Below are 24,197 nucleotides of genomic sequence, written 5' to 3'. Positions count from 1 at the left end.
GGCAAACGACCTTCCCGCGTAAAAAAGGCATCAAGACAAATGCTCGCTGTGTGTCGGACGGAACAGACACTCAGCAACAGCCGTTACAACACCCCTGACGAAAAACGAGCTGGGGACGCTAAACCGGCGCGAGTGAGCTGAGTCGTCCACGGCGGCGTACGCTGACGGGGCTACCACTCCGCACGAGAGAGCAGACGGCCGCATCCGCGCGCGCAGAGGACCCGCACCGGGCGGGAGGGGCGGCGCGTGGACCGGCCGGCGTGCGGTGCGCGCAGACGTGCCGCGGTCGAGGTACCGTGTGGCGGGAGACGGCGCGAGATGGCGCGAGACAGCCGGGCCGCCGGACCGCCGTAATACCCTCCAATTACGCCCCCAGTTGTGAAGAGAGACGCCGGGAGCGGCCGCGCAACGGAGAGCCCGGTATGCGGCCGCAAGGTCGCGGCCGAGGGCCGGCTGGCGCCCACGCGCCCGGCCCGCCCGCGGCCGGTGCAGCGGTAGATAGTGACCGGAGGCGCCACCACGGAATTGGCCTGCAGAGGTGGCCGGCCGTTCAGGGTCTGGCGCACGGGTGGGCTAGCGTGGCAAAGGTGAGCAGGTATCGCAGAGATGGGCGGGTGTTGCAGGGGTGGGCGGGTGTCGCAGTGTGGTGTCGCGGGGTGGGTTAGCCTCGCAGTGGTGGACGGGCGTCGCAAGGGTGGGTTGGCGTCGCAGTGGTGGGCGAGCGTCGCCGACGTGGGCTGGACTTTAAGAGCTTGGCCAGCCTCAAATCCCGATCCAACTTTGCGGCAATGGGTCGGCCAGGGAGGAGCTAGACGTCAGAGGATTCCCCGGAGCCGGCAGCGAGGCAGCCCTGCTCAGACGAGGTGCGCTGGACATTGTCGTAAGTGGAGACGTCCGACGACTTGGTGTTAATCAGTGGGAGCACAAGGAGCACCGTGGGGCATCAGACGCTTGGTTGGACGAGCTGGGACGAGGGACGAGCCGCACGAGTCGAGCCTCAGCGGCGAACGAGCCGCAGCAGGGGCCAATCCCCGCTGGAAATCACCGCCGGTTCCATCCCCGCGCGCCGCCGCCGCTTAATGCTTACGACCGAGCCGGGCGGTGATGGTTTCAATCTGCGAGGCTTTACGACGCGCAGCTGTGCGTCAGTTTTGACTCCAGCGTCCGATTACGATGACTTAGCGATAGCCGGGGCTCACGCGTCTCTGCAATCGTGCGGGGGCGGCTGCCTACAGCGCAGCGCCGGCGGACGCGCGCGGCAAAACAGGCCGCTGCGCGTCCGCCCCGGCGCCGGCGCAGCGCCGTCACTCAGCCTGCAAGCACCGCACGCTGCGAGCAGGTATGATAGAGGGCTCGGGTTACTGCGGAGCCGGCGTGGCGCTGGCGAGGCCCGGCTTAACAAGGAGGGGAGGTGGGCGATGTTCCGGAGATGCGTTGTAGTGCTCTCGTAATGGTCATGTGAGGGACATTCACCCCCCCAAGATGAGCGTTATTTAGTGCGAACGAGTCAACCCGAAATAATAACGGGCCAATCACGGCTCAGATTGAAGGAGTCTTGAGACTAACGGATTTAGGGACTTGGGTCAGGAGTAGTTTCAGAGATAAGCGTTCCCAAATGAACATTCGCCTGGGGCCTGACCACCACACGCGCACCCAGCGCCCGAGGAACGCGGCGCCCAATCCCGCCTGTCAAGTCCGATGAAAAGCATAGAATTAAGCTGACTGGGCCCCCGCAAAAACCCGATCCAGGAGAGGTCATCCACCTCCGGTTATTCCTTTCCTACCGCTGCCCGATTCGTTTAACCCTCGCAGAGCCCGGCGCTGGCTAATCATCATTCCGGCGCCCCAACGGCCGATGCGCGGTCGAGTTTCACGCCTGAGCGAGCGAAGCGCCGGACGAAAGAGGTACGCCTCAATTAAAAGCGAGTCCTTTATGTGCGGTCAGAGCGGCGCATAATGCAGCTTTTCAGTGCGCAGCTGCGTGAAAGCGCGAAAGGGCAAACGGAGCGAAAATGGTAGGATCGCCCGGCGCGCCCGACGGAAAAGAATCGGCAACGTCAAGTGTCCGGTGTCACGGCTCTTCACTGTGCCGATGGGGCTGACTGCTGTTCCGCTCAGTGGATCGCGCAACGGTCGGGGCGAATGGCGCACGATGGTGTCGCTATTGTCACGGAAATGTGGTGATCGCACGGCGCCAGCAGACACGAGCAGGGGCTGACGCGGGGTGCCCTCCATGCGCTGCTTTATTGGTCTTCACGCGTCACTTGATGTGCGGAGGGAACAGATTCTGACGAAAACCAGTTCCTCGGGTTTGTAATTCTCCTGCATGCCTTATTAACTTAATGTAACTGGAACTTTCTTCCAGACCTCGGGTATTCCGAGCGACAGGTGATTTGTATTCAGTGCCTGGAACACGACGCCATCGGCTAAATATTTAACGAACACCAAGGTTCTGGCTGATCGATCTGTATCATTCAACGATATCGATGACACCAAGACGAAGTAGTTAGCCGCTATCAGTCAGCAAAACTTGGCACAAAAAGACGATCTGTTAAGATGTGATCGATATCTAACACGCTGGCCACCGCTGTTGATAATCATTACGCACAAATGACTGCCAGTTATGTAAGCTGTGCTTAGATTTGCGATGATAATCTAGTTGGCAAAAATGCAAACTAGAACAACTCATCTCAGCTAGACTTACAAATAATTATTACTCAAGTACTCAGAGCAGTTGTTCAAGGCGTTTTCGTAGTTCTCCGGACACCACTTATTAATCCACGAAAAGTCGCCAATTTGTTTGTGTAGTTAAGGTGAATATAGCTTGAAGGGAAAACTCATGACCATCTTCTTTTTTGCAAACTTGATTTGCCGAGAACGACTACACACATCCAACCGTGTGTGGCAGCCGACAACAGCGAGTGGCGCTACACACTTATTTGGTTCTCCCTTGAGTATGAAGTATAAACACCGGGGGCGTAGTTTTGCAAAATAAGCTGGGCGGCAGAAACGGCAAGGCTGAGCAAAGAAGCGGGGTTCTCCACAGATTCGGCCCATTTTTTAATCTCAAAATTGGGGACTGGAGCCCCCCCCCCCCCCCCCCACCATTCTGAACTGCCTTATGAAAATCATCCGGCCCGCACGAAACCATGGCCATTGCCATCGTGCCCACACACACACTTTGCGGTTTCAGACAGGCACATGGCACGGGGATGTAACATCAGCTCCCACGCGCAGGCACACTGGCTGAAATCGCTGCAGGACCAGTTCCGTGCAGCACACGAAAGCGCCAAATCTCGCAGTCAAGACAGCGAACCCGAAGTCTGGCGGTCAAGACAAAGACAACCGCAAATGCGCTGAGACGCGCGGCGGGGCGGCGAGAAGTAAAGTGTTTGTTTAAGAAAAGGTCTCTGTTTCGTAAACTGGTGGTCACATCAACGTATCGCTTCTTTTACTGCAAACATGCAGTCGTTGCTTATACACCGCATCACTTCTATTGCAAAGACTTACATGCGACGTAAGTGCTACACCAAAGGTTTCTAGCCAAAAATTTGCCGCAGATGTAATGACTGGCAAATGTTTTTGCAGCGTAAGTTTGGTCGTGTAGTACCCATGTCGTGTATGAGTTTTGTAGAAATACGTCGCCATAAGGGAAGGCTGCATAAGTCTGCTGCATATGTAATAACGAGTAAAAGTTTCTGCAGCATAAGTTTATTGTGTTGCACTCGTGTTGTGTTTTTGCAGGCGACGTAATGTCGCATTTAACTAAAGTCTGCATGAGCTTTTACAGTAAAAGTAATGTCGCGTACAACTGATGTAGCAATCCTGTCGGCAGGAGTTTTTGCCGTGGCACTAATGTTGTCACACCGACGGGCGGGCATGACCTTGTGACCGCCAGCACTGCCGCAGGAGATGAAAGGATAGATCCCTGCATTGGTGGAAGATAATTTCACGCCGCCGTCGGAATTGGACATAGCGCCTGTTCCGTTGTATAAAAAATTAAAACGTTCCATGTCAAATTTCTCCACACTTTCCAAAAGGATGACTGGCGAGGATGAAAGCATTTTAGGTTCCTTCTTTCCATGCGACGTCATGGGCATAAAGTTGTGCTCGGCACCGGGTGGAGACGGATCAGACTCCAGTTTTAGCTAAATTTTCTTTAAGTTTGGGTGGAATCCACTCTTCTCATTTGTTAGTCGGTCAAGATACCTAATGGGCAGGCAGCGTGGAGTACCTGGCATCTCACGCACGATACCATTCGATACTGTGCTTGATGCGTTTTAAACATGTGTGGAACAATCTGCACCGTTACATCGACCCCACTGGTTTAATGGATCGCAAGAATTTCGGACTTACTAGAACAGATGGAAATTACTGGGATTTTTTAACTCACCGGAACGGCTGGAAATTACTGGAATATTTATCTTTTCTGAAAATCTGTGGCTGAAACTGTCCAAATTGCACTTCAAAACCAGAACCCACTAGAATGTCGGGATAGGAACCTCCGTCGCAAAAAGCGCAGTCGTCAGTGCCGATACACCACAGGTCTTAAAAATTGACAAGATGGAGGAGCATTCAAGAGACATGACGGCACACGTGGCGCACACAAAAGGTGCTGCGCATCCAACAGTGATCAGTATGATTCTCTCCCAAATGTTCGAAGTCAAGTAAGTACCTTCATTTCAAACGCACCTCTGGGATGTGACAGGCAAGCTTCCTAATTTCTTACAACTGTACAACGCAGATCAGATACACATACAAATATCACAGTTCTTTTAGATACAAATATCACGCAGCCCCCTGGCTGAAGCTTCGATGACGGCGCGGAGAGGGCGAGTCGAGAACAAATCTTCTGCAGACGGCACCTAACTTCAACAAAACTTAAGAACATCTCCCGCCACGGCAAATCCAGGGCTCATCCAGTCCACGAAAGAATTATGCCTCAGGAAATGGGCGCGGACTACCGGCTACCGTTAGGAACAACGCAAGTCTAGAAATATGCACGCCTCATGGCAGTTCTCTACTTATGTATCACATGCTTCACCAGTTCCGACATGACATGGAGCAAATAAAAGGATGGTGTTTGTTAAAAAAGACGCTTTGATCTGTGACTTCGCACCTACCTGTCAAAACAAACAGCAGAACGCAAACTACGTTCACGTGCATGTTGGGACGCCGGATGCTTTCTCTCGCAATGACTAGAACATGAATGTCTTCTTTCTCACAATTGAATACCAAAAAAGATTTTGCGATGTCAATTTCCCGATCAGCCACCAGCACCTCGCACCCGAGCACCCACACTCCAACGCCAAACACAAACACTGCGCGCCAAACAGCGGGAAACTCTGGGCGCGCTCGTCGCGCCACCGACGGCAATACGAAACGCATGAAGGGTCGACTGCAACGCCATCTAAGATGTATCTACAAAGCTTGAAATCTGTAACAGGCTGCTAGGTGACGTGGCATGCTTCGATAGTTTCGAACTCTTGGGCGGTAATGCTTATTTCACAACCATGGCATTACGGGGTGCGAGTGCAGCTTCCTTTTTAGTCGGTGAGGAGAGGGCTTTATCCCGCCAACTTGGACTCAAGCCTCTTAACTTTGAGAAGACTTGCCGAATTGAGAAGGAACCCGTTTGTTGGCGTATTTTGGCAGTAAGCTACGCTATTTCCCCTCCCCCCCCCCCCCGCCAACTAATTTAGCAGAATTACGCCCCTGTTACGGGGGATAGCAAATTTGGTGATGCACCAATGTACCCACCACCATCGAGTCTCAGTTCGTAGAGGGACTCGGCTTCGTGGTTTGCGCAGATGTCCGAGTGGGACTTCCGCCCGAGCATGCCTGCATGCCATGCATGCCATGCATGCATGCCATGCCTGCGGAGCGCCTGTGCGGCGGTGAGGTGAATTCATTGCTCACGGCAGGGACATACCCTCGTAAGCTGAGGATATGTAACGAAGTAAGATGAACCATCTACTCTTCCTTCCTCATCCTTGCTTTTTCCTGTATTTTCCCGTCGCCCCGCCCGTCCGGGGCAAACCATATGATCCACCCTGGAGTGTGCTAAGTGCCCCCGTGGTGGGGACGCTGCCCCATCGCCGAGCTCATGTGCATGCGCTCGCAGCGCTTAAGTAAAACAACGAACATCAAGAGAAGATCCGAGAGACAAACGTATATTGCAATTAGCAAAAGTAGAAAACCGATCAGCTGCATACACCTGACTAGAGCATTCAATAACTTCTCATCCACTCTGCTTCAGACTCTCGTGTCAAGCATTGCACGTTGCGTACTCCTAGCTACAGCCTACAAGATCCGGTCTTCACATTATAGTTGTCTGTTCTCTCCACAGATGGCAGCGTTGGCATTCCCAGCGCGCGGGCCGCACCATCGCGGTGCTCGCGACCTCTCACTGCAGATGCACGGAAGCTTCCGCCACTCAAGTCGGACGTCACTAACACTTCACAGACCTGGGAGCAAGCTACTTAAGGTACACTGTAAAAATAGCGACGCCCCAATTCGGGCGACATTACTTCGCGCAGGATGAGTCCTCCAGTTCACAGTTCCCCGGTCGGCCAGGCGATCTTGGCCTCTAGCCGCTTGTAGGCAAGCATGCAATGCACGCCTTTGGCGGCCAAGTCCTGCTTGACCTGCTGTGGGCACTCGAGGTCGCCTACCAGCGTTTCTGGGGAGCATACAAGTGACGTCAGTACAAGGCGACTGAAAGACAGGGATGACGTCAGCATGTCTGACATCATGACGGAGTGATCTCAGCACACGCTGGAACATCTAGGCAGGGCGCACGCTGCGTCTCAACAGCCGTTATTTGTTGGTGCGATTGAACGCTATACGCAATCCAGCATTTAATGGCCCTTAACCGCGTTTCCAACCACACCAGTTTTTAAACAGCCGTGTCCGTTGCCAGATGCTAAACTGATCTCCGGAACAGCTCACCTGACCAAAAACCATCTCCTTCACACCCTTTACCAAACACCGTCCAATACCACCAAGACTAAAACACTGGCCGATGCCGGTGAACCGCGGCCAGCGCCAGCTGGCTCCTTTCCCGTAACCCCTTCCCCCCACCCCCCTCACACTGGCGGCGGTCATTCTACACATCCTGTACCAAATAGCGTCCAATCCTACCAAGACCAAAACACTACGGCCGCTGCCTGTGAACCGCGGCCAACGCCAGCAAGCTCCCTTTCTTTACCCCCCCCCCCCCCCCGCCCCTCACACCGGCGGCGTTCAGCACCAGCACCCTCACCCTCGCCGTCGATCAGCTTGAAGAGGGCGTAGTCCTGGGGGCTGGTGATGCGCAGCTTGTGGTCAAGCATTCTGCAGAGGTCGCGGGCGGTGGTGCCGGGCCGGCAGGGCAGCGTGCGGCTCAGGATGGTACCCTGCTGCTCATCCGGGATCACCACCCGCAGGAAGCCTTCCACCGTCTCGCTGCCGCTGCAAGAGCCCGAACGCTGCCGCCGCCAGCACCGACACCGGGTGAGTGCACAGGCTACACGAGCACGCACTGTCTCGTACCGCACGGGGGGGGGGGGGGGGCAGATAGGCCCTCGCTGCTCGTCGACATTCGAGGTTGAAGCTAAATGGCATGTGTTGCACGTAGCACGTGAGATATCAATCAACATGACTGCTTCAAAAGCACCGCTTTTTGCGTCGACCGTTCGTAAACTAAACGACAAGTCAAGTATCTAACAAACACGCCTCCGCACAACACCATGAAAACACTTTCCTCCGAGCACCACGTGCGGAATACACAATGAGCAGATTTCTTGAACCTCACGACTGTCCACTCCGCATGAAACAAACCCGCCTCACATCGGCAGGGCTGACCGACCCGCCGTCTCACCTGCGACAGCCGGGTGTTGGAGTCGCGGGACCTGTCACCCAGGTAGTGCAGCAGGTTCTTCAGCACGTGCACGGCCGAGGATAGCATGGTCAAGTAGTAGCCGGCCTCGCCGTTCAGCAGCAGGGGGTGCAGCAGACCCCACATGTAGTCCGCCTCGAACTGAGGGACAGCAATGCGGAGGTCAGTGGTGGCGACGAGGCAGGGTGCAAGCAAAGCCGACCAAAACGGGGTGGTCAGCTACTTAGAACTTTTGCCTGCTGTTATTTCACTGAAAGACCAAAGGTCTGCACCCGGATATCCAAAGGAAGATTCAAAAATCGCTCACGCAACAGCCGAATGCGTCCATTTCACCCCACCATCACGCCGAAAAAGTCGAAACAAAAGAGCCGCACAGCCGCCCTCCCACAGACCTCTTCTAGCCGCACAGATCTGATAGTTCGGCATGTGCGTCGAATACCCTCCCTGTATTAGTCATGCAGGCTGGGGGGGGGGGGCGCGAGGTCTCCGCGGTCGGCCGGCAGCGTACCTCGACATTGGTGACGTGGCAGTGGACCAGCGCGTACAGCAGCAGCGGCAGGAAGTCGTCGGCCGGGATGGAGGCGTCTTCACCGCCGGCCGCGGAGAACAGCACCGACACCGTGGCCAGCAGGCTCTCCAGCTTGTCCAGAGGACTAGCAGAGTCCTGCATCCGGCCCAGGAAGTGGCGCACCGATGCGAGCACGGCGGCCGTCGGCGGTGTCTGCTGTGGCTTCAGGCCCAGCGCCACCGCCGGGCGGCTGCGCGCGAACTCGAAGTTCTCTGCCAGCCGCTGGGTGGCGCCACTGCGCTGGGCGGCCTCGCGCCACAGGCGGCTGACGTGGTCGTGCAGCGGAGTGACGAGCAGCTCCTCCAGCACGCCCTCCAGGATCGCGTCCAGGTTCAGAAACTCGGTGGAAGACAGCTGCCAGACCGAGGTGCGGTGTTCACAAAGCCGTAGTGTCCATAAAAGCATGACGTTCACAACGGTGTGGTGTACCCAGATGCGTGGTGTGATGCTCAGGTATGCCAGGAGTGCGCCTGTCACACACTATACAAAAAGGCATGGCGTGGCCATCCCGTCACTTTCGCCTGCGTCTGGAAGCATCGCAGCCGCAAAGGTAGCAACAAAGAAGTAGCGATGCATATAGTATGTAATATCGCCGAGCCTCATGAGACACGTCATACCATTCAGACTACCTGGCCGGCATTTTGCTTCATTAAAAGGTCATCAGCACATGGTCTGCCCCCATCCTCATGCACACGGACCACACAGAAGCGCACTCAGTGGCTGCCGGTACCTTGTCTCTCTCCTGGTGCACCACCTGGTGGAACTCCGCCTCCCCGTGTTTCACCAGATAGTTCTTGATGCCGTTGCAGAACTGACGCACGTTTCGCATCACCACGTGCGGGTCCGTCTCAGCACCCTCCCGCGTGCACTGTGAGCGGACGAGAGCGGTGAAGGTGGTGCGCATACGACATAACGCACGCTGCCACCAAGGCCGATCATCCTCTGGTGGGACCAATTGAAGTGCACTTTCACATAAACTCAAGATACATCGTTGAATTCTATGTTTAGCTGTTCTGACTAACACCCACCGATGACACAGTGTCGCTCTCACCTGCAGGAAGTTAAATATGCAGAGCGCGAACGTGCTGGAGTCGTCGTTGGCCAGCTTCATGACGTAGTCCCTGATGGCCGCACCTGACTGCTGACTCTTCCGGTGAAGTCTGAGGCTGTTCAGGCGGGGCGGAGCTGGGAAAGAAGGGAGCACACGTATGAGGTCAATTGAAACGAAATGCTTTACAGCGACACATGTTTGACTAGCGAGTCAGCAGAACAAAGCTCGCTGAGCAAAACTTGTTCTTGTTCATTGAGACCTGTTGAAAAACCATCGCGAATCCTTTCAAAAAAAGCAATTTATAGGGTACACACCAGGAACTGAGACATCAAACTGCGAAAAATTACTTAAGAGCAGTGTGTGTGAACTGAGAATGAAATGATACATTCCAATTTTTGGCTTAGTTATTTATTCAACTTACCAATAAACCATTATCAAATTCATTACACACTTACCTCCAAGCAAAACGCATCAGTGTATGCGACTCCTGCACAAGCCGCATACCAACACAAAGACGCTGCGATCTAGCTGCAGCTTCCTTTTAAATCAGGATGATGACACCCGACATCGGCCGACCGCCCACTCTAAACCGAACTGTCTCGCAGTCGGTACTCACAATAAAGCGACTCCTGCTGGGAGCGAGAGAGTGGCAGCCGCGGCGGCATCAGCCGGTCCGGCATCTCCACCGCCGCCGGCTCCGTCTGCGGCGCCGACACCGGCTCCGGCTCCCGCTCCCGCTCCGGCTCGCCCGCAGCCAGCACGAACGACTCCGAGTCGGTGAACAGACGCTCGTCGGCGTCGAACTGTCCGCTGCGCAGTCGCATCTGGTCGCTCATCAGACGCATGATCGACTGCCACTTGGAGACGTCCGTGTCGGTGTCGGCGTCGGTGCCGCGGTCCGCCGCCGACGTCGCCAGCGCCGTCGCCGACGGGCGCAGGTTGTCGTACTCGGAGGCCGACACAGAGGCGGCCGGTGGCACGGCCAGCGGCAGGCTCTGCCGGATGATGGCGTGCACGATACGCGTCTGCTCCTCGGGCGAGATTTCGGCGGTGGGGTCCGGCGGCGGCTCGGTGGAGGTCGTCTGCCGCGTGACCGGCCGCTCGGCCGGCGCTTCCTCGTCCGTCTCCGAGTCGGCGTCGCAGCCGTCGTCGCCGCGGCCCAGGAACTCCCAGCTCGAGTCGAGGCGCCACTGCTCGGTGCGCCCCCGGCGCGCGCGGCCGCGGCGCGCCTCCTGTGCGCGCGGCGGCGGCGCGGCGCGCGCGCGCGCCGCCTCGCCCAGCCCGCGGCTGCTCTGTGAGCGGCCGCCGCCGCGGACGGGGCGCGGCTGCGGCAGCGGCGGCGGCTGCGGCGGCGCGGCCAGCTCGGTCACGCTGCCGCCGACGCCCTCCTCGCCGGCGTCGATCGTCGGCAGCGTCGGCAGCGCGGGCCGGCGGGCGCCTCTCGCTTCCCAGCCGCGCATGTCGGGCTCCGAGTGGCGGTGCGCCGGCCGCTCCAGCGGCGCCCGGCGCGACACGCCGACCACCAGGTCCGGCTGGTGGCGCACGGCGTCGGCCGGCACGGCGTACAGCGGGCTCGGCGCGGCCGCCTCGCGGGCCATCTCCAGCAGCGCGTCGGCGGTGTCGCGGCTGGCGCGCGAGACGGCCGCCGACGTGGCGAACGGACTGCCGGCGGGCGGCGCCTCGCGCGCCGGCGACGCCCATATATCCTCGTAGTCGGAGATCTTGTCGGCCACCGAGCTGCGGCAGTAGGCGGCCGGCGAGTCGAGCAGGTCCGACTCCTGGTAGTGGGCGGAGCGCTTCTTGCGGCCGCGCCGCCGGCCACCGCGCGGCGGCCCCTGCAGAGCGGCTTCCTCACACGAGCCGGGCGTGGTGGCCGGCGACGCCGTGTCGACGGCCGTCTCTGGGCCAGCGCCGCCGTCGCGGCCGCCGGCTGCGATGGCGTCGCCGCTGGCGGCCCGCAGCGGCGCCGGCCCGCGGATGAACACGCTCATCTCGCTGCGAATCGTGCCGCCGCCGGGCGAGCTGACCTGGAACGTGGCCGTCGATACCATGCGCTCGGGCGCACCGCCGCTGGCGTCGCCGTAGTTGCCGTCGTCGTCTCCGTCGCAGCAGATCCCCGCCGGGGAGGAGAGCGACGGCTTGCACCAGCGGGGCGGCGGCGGCGGCGGCGCCTTCGCCACGGATGTCACCGTGCCGGTCGGGCTCCCCACGCGGCTGACGAGCTCCGGGCTGATGAGGCGCGTTAGCCCGGCATCCGGCGTCAGCGGCAGCGTGCTCGGCGGCCGCGGTCGGCCCGCCGCCGCCGCCGCTGCCGGCTCCTCGGCCGTCGCCAGCGGCACCAGGTTCAGCACCACGGCGCCGGGAGCGCTGCTGCGGCGCGGGCCGAACGAGCGCAGCGGCGCGGCGGCCGGCGCCGGCTCAGCCGCTGCCTCGGCTCGACTCGCTGCCGCCGGCCGGCTTGTTCAGGCTGCTGGCCGGCGACGACTCGGCGCTGCCGCCGCCGCCCGTGCTGTCGCTGGCGGCGCGGCCGGCCAGCCGACACGTCCAGAACTCTGCCGGAGGCGGAGGAGCAGCGTCAGACGGTCGCGCACGGCCGATCGGCCGCGCCCCGTTCGCCCTGTGCGAGAGCGCACGCACCGCCGGCGCCACAGGCCGGCACAAAGGCGCGCGGGGGAATGCGCGCTGCCGCGCGGAACGGCGCAGCACGTGCGCGGGGGACCACTCGCGCACCGTCCGCCCCTGGAGTCACACAAAGGCGCGTGAGAGCGAATGAAGTGGGCGGCGTGCGGACGGACATGCCGGCGGGGGAGACAGACTGTGATGAACGCTCGTGGTGTAACGGGAGTGTTGCAGGTCTTTAGCGCGCACGTAACTACCCGAGGAGGGCGCATGCTAGGCATAGGCAGAACCTTCAGACCTTCCTCGTCCAGCCATACACTGGTCAAAGATGGCCACCTGCGGCACGTAAATGCTCCGCACATGTATGTCACCCCGGGGTGCCGGTATCCGCGTGCTCTGGCCTCACCTTGTCCGAGGAGTGCCAGCGAGGAGAGCTGGTGACGCGAGTCGACACGCTGCAGACTGGGCGGCAGCTGCAGCAGCACCGGCAGCTCGTCCCTGCAACGCGGCCTTCCGTCAGCTGGGATGCTGAAGGTCAACGGGGGTCACACAGGTCAGCGCGGATCAAACAGGTCCGCGGGGTCAGGCAAGGTCGGGGTCAGCGGCCCGCGCAGCAGCGCGTGGGCGACTGGACCGCGCCCACTGAGTGCGGTGTCCGGAACGGCGCGGCGCCGTATCGCCGCCTCTGCACGGATCGGACACACGCGTGTGTGCGTGTGTACCGGCTGGCTTCCCGGCCGCCGCGCCGCTGTTGTAATCCGTCGTTACTCACCGTCCGGCACGGCGGGTGACGTCACACGAGCACGTGCGGGGAGACCGCGGAGGGTGGGATGGCGCAGGGAACCTTACTCCAACACGCAGGTGACCAACGGTCTACCCCGGAGGCATGCGTCAGCAGACAAGGCACGCAGACAGGGCGCAAAAACATCACACAACAGCCACATTCATGTAGACAGCGCACGCCAATGTGCACGAGGAAACATATGGACGACCCGTGACCGGATGTTTGCGCCCATTTGCGGGAAATCGGGCAGAGAGAGCAATTATTGGTTGTAGCAGGGGTTGAGACCCACAATTGAGAGTCCAAAGGATAGGTTTCGGTTTCGTCAATCCGCTCTCTAGGGCTTCGTTTCGATCGCGAAGGTCCCGATGTCCATCAAACAGTACAAAACCACACACACTGTGCATGAGCCAATAACCAGCACCAGCCGCACATGGTGGAGGACAGGCAGACCACTCACTTTGGCGCGACGAATCGTCACAAACACTGTAAGGTGCGTAAACAACACCGCTGTTTACGCACCCCGCACCTCACCCTGCAGTCAGGGGGCCACACACCTCGCCACCAACCGGCACCACACACGCACCCACAGCCTGCGGACGCACCCCTCACGCACCCACACACGCACCCGCAGCCGCGCGGTCGCACCCTTCCGGCCGGCCCGTCCGGTCGGGCCGCAGCCGGCCGCTCGCTGCGGCCCGGCGGCCAGTGACCCTCCCCGGCGGTCGGCAGTCGGCCGTCGGTCGTCGGCCGTTGCTGGGCGCGAGAGGGCGGCCGGCCCGGCGCGGGGCCGCCCCGGTATCGACTGGGCCCGCCCGACGGCCCGCCCCCGCCGCCGGCGCGGCGGCGACACCCGTCGCTCGTCGGGAGCGACGCTAATTTTAGCGGCCGCGTCGCCGCCGCCGGACCGACCGGTCGCCGGCATCGACGCCGCGCGACCGCGAACGCGACGTCGACGGCGGGAAGCCCTGGACGGGCGGGCGGAAACGCAAACACGACTGGTCCCCCTCGCAGCAGCCCCATCCCCCTCCCCGTCGGGAACGTTAATCCACCGTCAGTTTGGTGTTATTGTCCGCGGACGGTGCGGAAGAGGAAAAGTGCCCCATAACTAACAACCATAACCGGCCGATGTTAACGTTTTGCGGAGGGTCGACTAGCGTTTGCTGGGCGAAGATATTGCGTGGGCCCTAAAACAACATGGAGTCCCAAAGTAGCCTTGCAGTCATTGTAAACGTGAGCACCGTTGTGTTAACTGCTTAACCATATTACAGTAAACACTGAACTTACGCACAGTGCCCTGCATATCTGATGGGCTGCCCTTTACAGCATGGGTGTTGTGAGACTTCAGTAAACCCCAATACATGATTGAATAAGCATTCATCACGGTCATATATACCAATATGTTATAAAACACATAGCGATATGTTATAGAAACATTGACCAGCATGTTATACACGTATGCCAGCTGGTACCGAGTCACCCGCTAGCGAACATGACACAACTGTAGTATACCTTTGTATAAATTTTGCACATTTTCGTGTTGTTTACTCCGTGCATTTTATTAATCAGTGACGTGCAGTTTCCTCCTTCACATCACTGTATGGCTCAATGCGAGCCAACCAAACTGCCCATATGCGACACCGTTCCTCATCTGTCAGTCAAGTCTGCCCACGACTCGACCATCTGGTCGCCGTCCCAGCCGCCGGGCACCCTCGAGCATCCAACAGCCCCAACCGACGTGACGCGTCCCACATTTAAGAGGATTTGAATCCGAAACTGGGCAGCATTATTTCGGTCCGCGATTTTATACAGGGCTCCGGTTAGAAGCAGCGTCAGCGCGTCAGCGGGGTGGGGCGTCAGGGAGTGCCCAGGTCAGGTCAACGGTCACCCTCAGGCGACGGAGTGTCGCCCTGGGCCCGCAAAGCGCAAACTTATGCCGCGACGGGTGTCGTGGATCGGGTTATCTCGGCACCCTGCGTCCGGCTGGACGGCCGTCCGCAAGCAAAGAGCACCTTAAGCACGGCCCAAAGGACGCGTCAGGGCGCAGTTCCACAAAAGGTGTTGGGGTAGCGAGCTCAGCAGTGCAGAATTACGAAACCTTCTCCGGCCAACAAAGGGGCTTATGCCAACAGAGGGGCCAAGGGGCTTATGCCAACAAAGGGGCAAAGGGGCTTATGCCAACAAAGGGGCTTATGCCAACAAAGGGGCTTCTCTGTGAATTGCCCCACTTCGTTCTCAAAATTAGGGGGCAACCGAAGTTAGGGGCCGGGAAGCTGGCAAATCCAGCTGGTAAGGGGGGGGGGGCGGAGCCTCCCAACTGAATAGGAACTACACTCTGGGTCGTGTCGAAAGGAACTACACCCTGGGTCGTGTCCGAAAGCGAGCCTCAGACGTTCTGTCAGACCACCCGGTTCAAAGCTCTTCGACATTCAATGCGTGTTCTAATCGCAGGAATATTCACGCATCTACATCGCGGCCTTGCCCGGAGGTCTTCACCCTCGATCAGCTGATAAAAATGGGCCTCATTTGCGAACGTAGCGCGATCGCTCCGAGGATAAAGGCCGTCAAATTTTCGCCGTCTTTACACGTGGGAGGGTAATAGCCGCGTCTCACTAATTAGGGAGGTGATCGATGGGTTATCGAGGGCCGGCTATTAGCACAGCTAATACGAGGGTGAACAGACATCTTGTAGATGAGCGTATCAAGCTGCGGTCCACGCCTGTTAATTATTAATCAGTTTCTAAAGCAGTGTCGGCGGGTGGGCCACGTAAAAAAACCTTCATTCCACCGCCAGCCACACGCGCAAAAACCGTCCGCGTCTCTATCCGCCCCATTGTCCGTTCGCCCACGCGCGCAATCTCCACCATCAGCGCCTTATCGAAGCGAGTCCATCTCCCCGCCCCACCACGCCCCCGAGTCCGGCCCATTGCTGGGTCCGCCCCTGTCCCATCGCGCGGATCTCCCGCCGGCCGCCTCACCTGTGGCACGAGTAGTGGGCGATCAGGCTGGAGATGTTGTCGAACCGGTGGTCGGACAGCTCGAGCCCGAGCTTGCCGCCCTGCACGCGAACCAGGAAGTGCTCCACGTGCGGCCCCTTGCCGGGCGGCAGGCGCACAGTCAGCGCCATGGTTGGCGCCCGGCTGGACTGGCGCACGATGAACGTCTGGGGACGATCGACGACGAGGTCACTCAAGGGCAGCCCCTCACGCCAAGGAGGGGCGGCGGGGAGACAAGCCGCTTCAACTCTGCCGAACTGAGCATTGCGCAAACGGACGTTGCACGGAAAGAAACGCGTGGAAGATCTCGACGCTCGCCGTACTACCGCCTCGTGGTGAAGCCCCCGGACTTTACTTCCGGGACCGTTGGAGCTAGCAGGGTGTCAGACAAGGGGTGATGGCGGTAGCATAGCGTGGAGGCAAAAAATGTGGTAGCTGGGTCCGGCGGACTGCCAATTGGAGACGAAGTGAACGGCAGAAACACGGACCTGAGGCAAAGTGCCCGGCCGAAATAAAGATGGTCCATACGAACTGTCCATCGGGAATACGGAGCGGAAATATTAACTAGCGCGAGCAAAGGCCGGGGATGGTCTGGGATCGGAAACGGGCGAGCGATTTAGGGAGCAGTAGTGATGTTCCACCACGTTTACGGGTGCCTCGGAGACTGGAGACAAACGGTCCTGACGATGCGAAAAATCAGCGGAAGTGCGAGGTTTGCAACGCTGTGGGCCGTTATCTCACGAGGCAATACAGAGACGGCCGGTGGAGATGCAAGATCCCCCCCCCCTTCGCCCCCTCCCAGCTTGGATACAGTGACACAAAAACAATGAGCAGGTGCGCGACGTGAACAAGAAACAGTAAAACAGTCAAACAACCAAACATTCAAACAACACGCGCGCACAACACGCAGCAACAGAAGACGTCCAACGCACGCAGCAAAGATCTGACGACAAAGACACGCCGCCTGCACGTCAGCAGGGCTGAAAGCTCTCCGGACCGGGAGATAGACGAGATGAATCCCCGCTGGCGGATTCAGAACCAGATCCCCGCTGACGTACAGAATGCAGCGTTCGCAGCGCCCCATTCGCCCTGACAGCAGAATTAATGAGATCGGTATGGACCAATGACAGGGCGAGAATAGCAGGGTACTGTTCAACTTTTGCAGGACACGACTCCACTCAGAAGCTCGGCCGCGAACAAAGGCGCTGGACAGCGCCTTGTGAAGGCCTGAAGTGCGGGTGCAGCCACACGACAAAGGGCTTTGGTTAGTGGTTCAGTCTGCGTCACTTAACATTTCCGGGGCCCTTTCATCATCATCATCGCCTCACCGAGCTAGTGGAAATTACGGTGATTAGGCTATTGTAGTCGAAGCAAAATGATCGCTATGTTTTATTACAACCGTGGCGAAAGGTCAAGCGAGGTCTTGTGACGACCAAAGACGTAGAGCTGCTTGCATCGACACCATCGATACACCCAGCTCCGCACAGCCGGGGGCAAACCAAACCAAGACTCGCGCGTCACCTCTGCCCCCACAACAGGAGTGACAAGGGACAGCGGGAATACACCAGACCAGGACAGCGGTCGATGCCAGGGAGCAGGGACACCAGGCGGCGCCACCTCCGCGCCAGACGGTGCGCGGCCCGGCTTAGGATCCCATCTCAGTACACCTGTCACCGCTGCCAGCTGGCACGGGTTAAACGCGCACACGGCCCCTCTGGCCCGGCTGTGACGGAGCGGGCTACAGCGCCAATGTCGGTCAGGCGCAGAGGAGAAACACGTCAGGTGGGCGAGCAACGCTCGCAGAATAGAGCGGAGGATGTGCCAAATGCGTCGGCACGCGGTGGAGCGTCGGATATGCCGACTGTTTCTCATCAGGCGATGCCAAGATGGTGTGTGGAGACATTTCCCCTCCCTTCCCCACCCCAGAAGCAAAACACGGGGTATGTCATCCGCATCCTTTCGCAGCGAGGGGAAAGAGGCACGTTGTAGCATCCACTACAGCATGCTCTATGACGACAAGAGGAAAGGATGCGGGCGACGAAAGATTACGTCAGCTTTTCTTGGGGGAAAAGCGCTGCCATGAGGTGGTACGCCGGCTCATTTCATGTCATTCAGGGTGGCCAAATCCGAACAGCCCGGGGCCAATTTGGTCGGCATTTCTCTCAGTAGGCCGCACGCCCGGTGGCTGAAAGGCCAACAGTGCATGGGAAGCTTAACCCGCTGAAGAAACGAATGTATGAGTGATGTTCCGGCAATCTTGCTCTGTAATCTCGCTCTTAGAGAGTACACGCCATGATAGCTCCCGCGCAAGCCCACATGACAGGCACCCGGCTCATCTCACCCCACGAGAGTGAGAATCGGGGGGGGGGGGGAGTCTAACGGTCCCGTAAGCTCCATCCTCTCATCTCATCACACCGGAGAAGATGAGAAGGCCTAGTGTCCCCCCAATCTCATCGCCGGAAGCCTACAGCCGGAGCCCGGTGCCGCAGGTGATCTCACCCCGGGCGGTTTGTCCTGCAGCAGGTGTTCGGCGCCGGCGCGGTGCAGCCCCGGCAGGAACCAGACCGGGTGGGAGCGGATCAGACGCTCAGTGACGCTCATCTGGGCCGGCGGACCGCCGTACTCCGGCTCGCTACCCGAGGACACGGCGCTGTCCTCCTGGAACGGGGTCAGACGAGGTCAGACGCCAGGTCACGAGAGATCAGGACCAGGGTCACAAGAGTTCAGACGCTGGGTCGCTGCACGAGACGCCGCTGCTCTCCTGGAGCGGGGTCAGAGGGTTCAGAGCCAGGACCATAAGAGGTCAAACGGTGAGTCTCCGCATGAGATGCCGCTGTTCTCCTGGAACGGGGGTCAATACGAGTCAAACGAAAGGTCATCGTAAGAGGCCACGCTGTCCTCCTCGAACGGGGGCGGAACATCTTAGACGCGAGATCAGTACCGAGGCCAGGAAAGGTCAAACAACAGCTCAGTGCGTGAAACGGCGCTGTCTCCCGGAATGGGCAGAAAGGGTTAGACTCCGGATCACTGCGCGATGATACGGCCATGTCATTCAGTGTGACAAGGTCACCAAGGGTCAGGCTTAAGACGACGGTCTGTACACCATGATAAGGGTCACCCCCAACGAGTTCCGCATCCACATGCGGATCCCGTCGACCGGGCTTCGCCACTGTTGGCAGGGCTTAATGCATGCTCAGATGTCACATCCACGAAGCAACAAAGGTTCATATCTCATGAGAGGTATTCCATGAATGCATATTCAGCGGACGCTTCATGGGAACAGCCCGGGGAACGCGGCATTGTTTGACGATATCCTGAGAATGAGAAAGCCAACAAGGGCCACCAACCCGAAGCGTCCACATTCGATGCTCGGTTGAATGGTAGCCTATGGAAAGCGTTTGACATATTCTTCGAAGACGCCGCACCAGGTCAGGGCGGAGGTCAGAGCCTGACCCCGATGCCGCCTCGTCTCCTGTGCCGCCACGCCTGGACGGAGCGTGACACGGCTGTCTCGGCAGAAGGTCACTAACACTCCACTACCTCGGCCGACCTGTTCCTTCGACAAGAACGAGGCTCGGGAGCGCGACACGTAAAAACCGGGGATGTGACGCGGCGCAGCACGGAAGACCCTCGTCAGCCTCAGCCCGACAGCCACGTGACAGTTAACGAGGTCGGACCGGGTCACGTGGTACACGCGGTCAGCAGGGAAAGCTGGGCTCGACACGGCCAGGGCGACCCACAGGGGCCGCGCGGGACGGCGGAGGTAGCAGGTGCGCCACTTTTTGTCGCACCTCCCACAATAGGTCACTGGCCAAACACATAGTTGCGCGGGGCGGTATGTGGTCAACCGCTTGGCGTGGAATATTTACAGCCAGTCCGTTAAAACGGCGAACGAGAACGCACGTCGAACATAAAATTGAGGCACTGCAAGTGCAAAGCAGAGTCATCGCCAATGTGTTACCTGATAAGAGAGCAGACGCGGTGACCTACAACTGTGAGAAGTGGTTTGCATAAAAATGTTAACCTTCTCTCAGTCTGAAACACCAGCATATGCATTTGCAGGCAGACGAGTCTCTCCGCCCCTCGCGGGAACATCTGCGTAGGACACGTCAATGCTTAAAAGCCTGTGATGCTCAACGCCTCGCTAAGCTCCAGCAATAATCATTATCACGCCAGGCAAACAAGTAGCAATCAGCTGCCGCCGATTATATCAATCCCCGACATGAGCGGCACGGTTCCTTCTAAAGCTGACAACTAACCGAATCAACGTCGTATTAGCTCTGGGCTCGCAGGCTGCACCCGAATGCTTAGTTATGTACGCAGAAGGGTGCATGCGGAAAGCGCATGCATGCACGATGTATAGCTGGAATAAACCTACCTCACATACATGCACGCAAAACAGCGTAATAATGTGTCTTTATGCGATTCAAACAAGACATTCGTAGTTGGGATGCAGCACAGGATGATGGCAAAGGCGGAGGCGTCGTGCAACTCTCATGCTGAAGGTGGCATGGCCGTTACTTCAGATTAAAAGGCGCTGCAATACGATAAGGTACCAAGCCGGAACTTTCCACAAGTCATCCGATCTGCACCCTTCGCAGATAGCCATTTTTTCACAGGTTCTTAACATGCCCGCCCAATGCCAAGCACTGCGAGGTCTCCACTCTGGCACTGCATTAGTGTGCCACTACCGACGCACTGACACCCAGGGGCATTTCTTTGACGCGTAAGGTGACTGGGAATCCACGAGCAGCTGCTGCGAACGGCAGCCCCGCTCACTGCTCACTTCGCGTACGCGCTGCATTGGTCCCGAGGCTTGCCCGGTGTGAGAGCTATAACGGCTTTTTGTCGCGAACTCCACCCTAAATTTGAATTGGGCGACCGTTAACAGGTTACGCGTATTTCAGAACCAATGGGGGCAGCTGGTGCCCAATCATCGGGGACCGGTGGGAACCGGAACAAACCCATGGGTGGTGCTGGCCGCGTGGCAAATGACGGACCTTTCGGCCTGGCCCAGACCATTACCACCTCATTACTAGTCCCCCACAGTACAACAGCTACCTGGCCGCGGACCGGCCGCTAAATTACGGAGCCATCACCTCCGTTACCATTTAAGTCTCGGCGCTACCTCCCGGTTTCAAATCGGCCACTCGGCAGAGGTCAGAGAGGTCGGCCGGTGAACGGCCCTGATCCGCCGTAACCGATCGCTGGTGGAGGGCGGCGGACAGGCCGCCTGCACCGCCGCGCGTGCCGACCGGGGCCGCGCGGCCGCCACGTAACGGGGCGGGGCTCGCGCCGATGGACCGTGCCGCTCGCCGCGGTCGTCCGTGACGGCCCGCCGCCGCCGCCGGTGCGCCGCGTCCGTCGTCCCCGACGCTGCCCTGCGCCGTGTTTGTGTTGAGCGGCGACGGCACGTGACAACGCGATACAGGAGCGCTTGGGCGGTGCGAGGGAATGGCGTCTATGGACCGCGAGAGAGGGCCGCCACATGGAGGCCGGCCGACGGAATGCCGACGGGGTGGGCTGCTGACCTGGTTCCTGTTGATGCTGAGCTGCAGCAGCCTCTTCTGATCCGACATCACGTCTGGTGAGGTGGACAAAGGGTCGCTGTCCGAGTTCATCCTGGAACCGGAGAGTCTGGTGTCAATCCGTGGTCGGGTCGCGGGCGAGGGTGACGGAGATGTGCGAGCCAAATACAGGGAAAACAAGAATGGAGAAGGGCAAGAAAAAAATACCAAATAGTGCCAACATATATATGTATATACATATATATATATATATATATATATATATATATATATGTATATGTATGTATGTATAGGTATATATGGGGCAAGAGGGGACACATACAAAGGACGGAAGCAGGCGGGGAGAGGTCAGAGGCCCAGAGGCCGAAGGTGAGAGAGGGAGAGAGAAAAAGAGAAAGAGGGGTGGGGGAGAGAGAAAGAACGACGGAGGAAGCCGTCGAAAACGGGTCAGTGAACCTCGTAACTGACCATTTACCGGTCGTCCTCATAGGACCGGGCACAGACCCCTCAAGGACGCCACCGAAGCAGGGTTAAAGAGTACAACGGTGAAACTAGCCCTCTGATTACACTGTGGCGCTTGTCGGCTCGTCTCGCCTCACAGTTGAGACAAAGTAATCCTCGCTGCTATGGGTAGGCGGAGCAACTACCTTCAGCTCAGTGTGGGTCATGGACAGGCATGCTGTCCTGGGTCTAGTAAAGCCATGGGCAGGCAGCGCAATTGCCTTCAGCTCAGTGTGGCTCACCATGTTGTCCCGGGTCTTGTAAAGCTATGGGCAGGCAGCCTCGCTGCTATGGGCAGGCAGGGCAACTACCTTCAGCTCAGTGTGGCTCGCCATGCTGTCCTGGGTCTAGTAAAGCGTGACATATGGCTTACGTTAAGTCCAAGATCCGCAATAACGAACATAAAAAGGCGTGTTGCCGTTTCTGGACAGCCGCATAAGGTATGATGTACTTGATCACGTTAGGCCTTCTTGGAACAGACCTTAATGATGGTTTTTTCCTTCATTAACGATAATGGTGTCTGCAAGACAGCGCCAATCCACGACGCATTAGCAGTGACATCCCTGTCGTTTTTATACTGCACCGCCTAAAGCGGCGGATGTTAGCGCCCCATCGCAAAAGCGAGCACTTAAATAAGATTCGGTGACAAATGCTGACAAACCGTTCTACAAAGCTACCACAAATGGGGATAAATGTGTACAAGTCTGAAAGCACGCTTTGTCTATGACCTCGGTTTGAATATTTTCGACGAGCTTCCTGCATTCCTTACATAACGTCCAAGGGCCGGGTCCCGCACGAAAGCGTTCCTCTCATGTCCGCTTTCCGCGCGTTGATAACACAGTCGCCCCACCGTCGTTGCACGCTCAATCTCACATACCCCCCCCCCCCCCCCCTCTCCCCCTCGTCGCCCGTCCGTGCGGCGCGTCACCCGCTCTGGGATGCGCCGCTTCTGTCCCCTCCTCCTCCTCCCTCACCCCTGTGTCCGCCGGCCCGGGGCTGGCAGATGACCTGATGTACCTCCGCCGCCGACACGGCACGCGCTGCGACCGTTGCAATCCGACAGTGCCGGGCACCCGCTCTGGGAGTGCCGGCACGCGCCGGCAATGTCCGGATTTTCGTGGCGGAGGGGGCGACATTGAAGGGGCCCCGAAAAGTGTCCTGATGGGATGTCTGAGCTCTCAAGACGTCTATGGGGCTATCATGACACCCTCTTGAGAGTATAAGTCGTAGACGCTAATGATGCCTTTGATGTGTCTTCTTGAGAACCCGTGACGGGTTTAGACCCTGTTTCGTGGGTCCTGTGCTCTTGGCCCCTTGACATTCTGGTGCGCCGCAGTGAGCTGCTCATCAAAATGAAGCGTCGTTCGGACATGTTTCGAGCATATGAGATGCGGCGCAGCTTCTGCACTCCAATTCGCACTCCCTTTAACACGCTCCGTGGCTTCGCAGTGACCAGCGGCAGGGTGCGGTCCCGGGTGCTTCCCTCCCTGTGTGCTCCTCTGCCTCTGGCCTGCAGGCGGCGGCCGCCGCCGCCTCACTGCAAACGAGGGCTCAAGGGCGGACGGCTGGCGGCCGATAGCCAAATAGACACGAGGCTCCCGATAAGCATCCTTGGCCGCGCCTGCTTTGGCACGTTTCCGACAACAAAGCTGCAGCGCAGCGTGCCGGCCGTCGGTCGGGCGGGCGGCCAGTCGGTCGAAGCGATCTGTCCCGACGGCTCGGTCGCAGCGGCGCTAGCTGACGTCGGCCCCACGTGCCGGCGAGCGTCCGCCCCCAGCTCGGGAGTAGCCCCCCGCGTTCCCTCCGTTGCCAGTGGCTCCGGCGGGCCAACGCCGGTTCGGTGGTATGCTTCGGGACGCGTTGAGCTGTTGTGATCGGAGGCGGTGTAGTCGTGCATCGTTCCCAGTCGGAAAAACCGAAACACACGGCTTGTCGTAGACTGGGGACCAAGGACTTGATTCTTCGACGAACGCTAGCCACCCCCACCCCCCCCCCTCTTCCCCCGACGCAGGAGCGACGCGTCCCATCCCGCTCCCTCACCGAGCCGCGAAAATATGGACGAGGGAACACGCATTGGGGGCGCGATTGGTGATGCAACGCTACACAGCATCGGTCAAACCCTCCGTTTTCGACAATCATTCTGACTGTTTCTGGGCGAGGCGCGAGTAGCAGTTTCAGCCGATGAAAACGACATAAATTTGCACGTGTAAAGCGCGGGCGTGCAGGGGAGGGCACATCTATGCACCAACGCGCCGCTCAGCACTCCTCTAGGCA

General features: G+C 58.8%; 2 protein-coding genes across 2 annotated transcripts in view; both read right to left on the bottom strand.

The window, feature by feature from the left end:
- The window catches only part of LOC119094379 (fasciclin-2), a 92,509-nt gene extending 87,177 nt beyond the window's left edge, over window positions 1–5,332 (bottom strand). Inside the window, exon 1 of the mRNA XM_037217442.1 lies at window positions 5,124–5,332. Coding sequence (XP_037073337.1) covers window positions 5,124–5,166 — 43 coding nt within the window. The 5' untranslated portion in view covers window positions 5,167–5,332. The remainder of the gene's footprint in view (window positions 1–5,123) is intronic.
- A 1,129-nt stretch (window positions 5,333–6,461) lies between these two features.
- Window positions 6,462–21,515, bottom strand: LOC119094378 (protein sprint). Its single transcript, XM_037217441.1, has 13 exons — window positions 21,426–21,515; window positions 18,394–18,552; window positions 15,877–16,061; window positions 12,524–12,615; window positions 12,019–12,050; window positions 11,097–11,783; window positions 10,115–10,712; window positions 9,499–9,632; window positions 9,178–9,315; window positions 8,388–8,801; window positions 7,862–8,020; window positions 7,265–7,469; window positions 6,462–6,682 (listed from the first exon to the last, which is right to left on the bottom strand). Exons 1-13 carry the CDS (start codon window positions 21,513–21,515, stop codon window positions 6,555–6,557), a joined length of 3,021 nt encoding a protein of 1,006 aa, XP_037073336.1. The 3' UTR covers window positions 6,462–6,554.
- Between the last annotated feature and the right edge of the window lie 2,682 nt (window positions 21,516–24,197).

Source organism: Pollicipes pollicipes, unplaced genomic scaffold (genome assembly GCF_011947565.3).
Source record: "Pollicipes pollicipes isolate AB1234 unplaced genomic scaffold, Ppol_2.1 Scaffold_4002;HRSCAF=4701_pilon_pilon_pilon, whole genome shotgun sequence".
NCBI classification, from domain to species: Eukaryota; Metazoa; Arthropoda; class Thecostraca; order Pollicipedomorpha; family Pollicipedidae; genus Pollicipes; species Pollicipes pollicipes.
The sequence above is the reverse complement of the archived record's forward strand: the minus strand, read 5'-3'. Positions and strand labels throughout refer to the sequence as shown.

Coding starts and splice junctions, on each gene's coding strand:
- LOC119094378 (XM_037217441.1), bottom strand. CDS start 21,515: ATGAACTCGGACAGCGACCCTTTGTCCACCTCACCAGACGTGATGTCG. Junction 18,553..21,425: donor TCAGCATCAACAGGAACCAG/GTCAGCAGCCCA, acceptor ACCCCGTTCCAG/GAGGACAGCGCCGTGTCCTC. Junction 12,051..12,523: donor GCTGGCACTCCTCGGACAAG/GTGAGGCCAGAG, acceptor CGCCTCCGGCAG/AGTTCTGGACGTGTCGGCTG.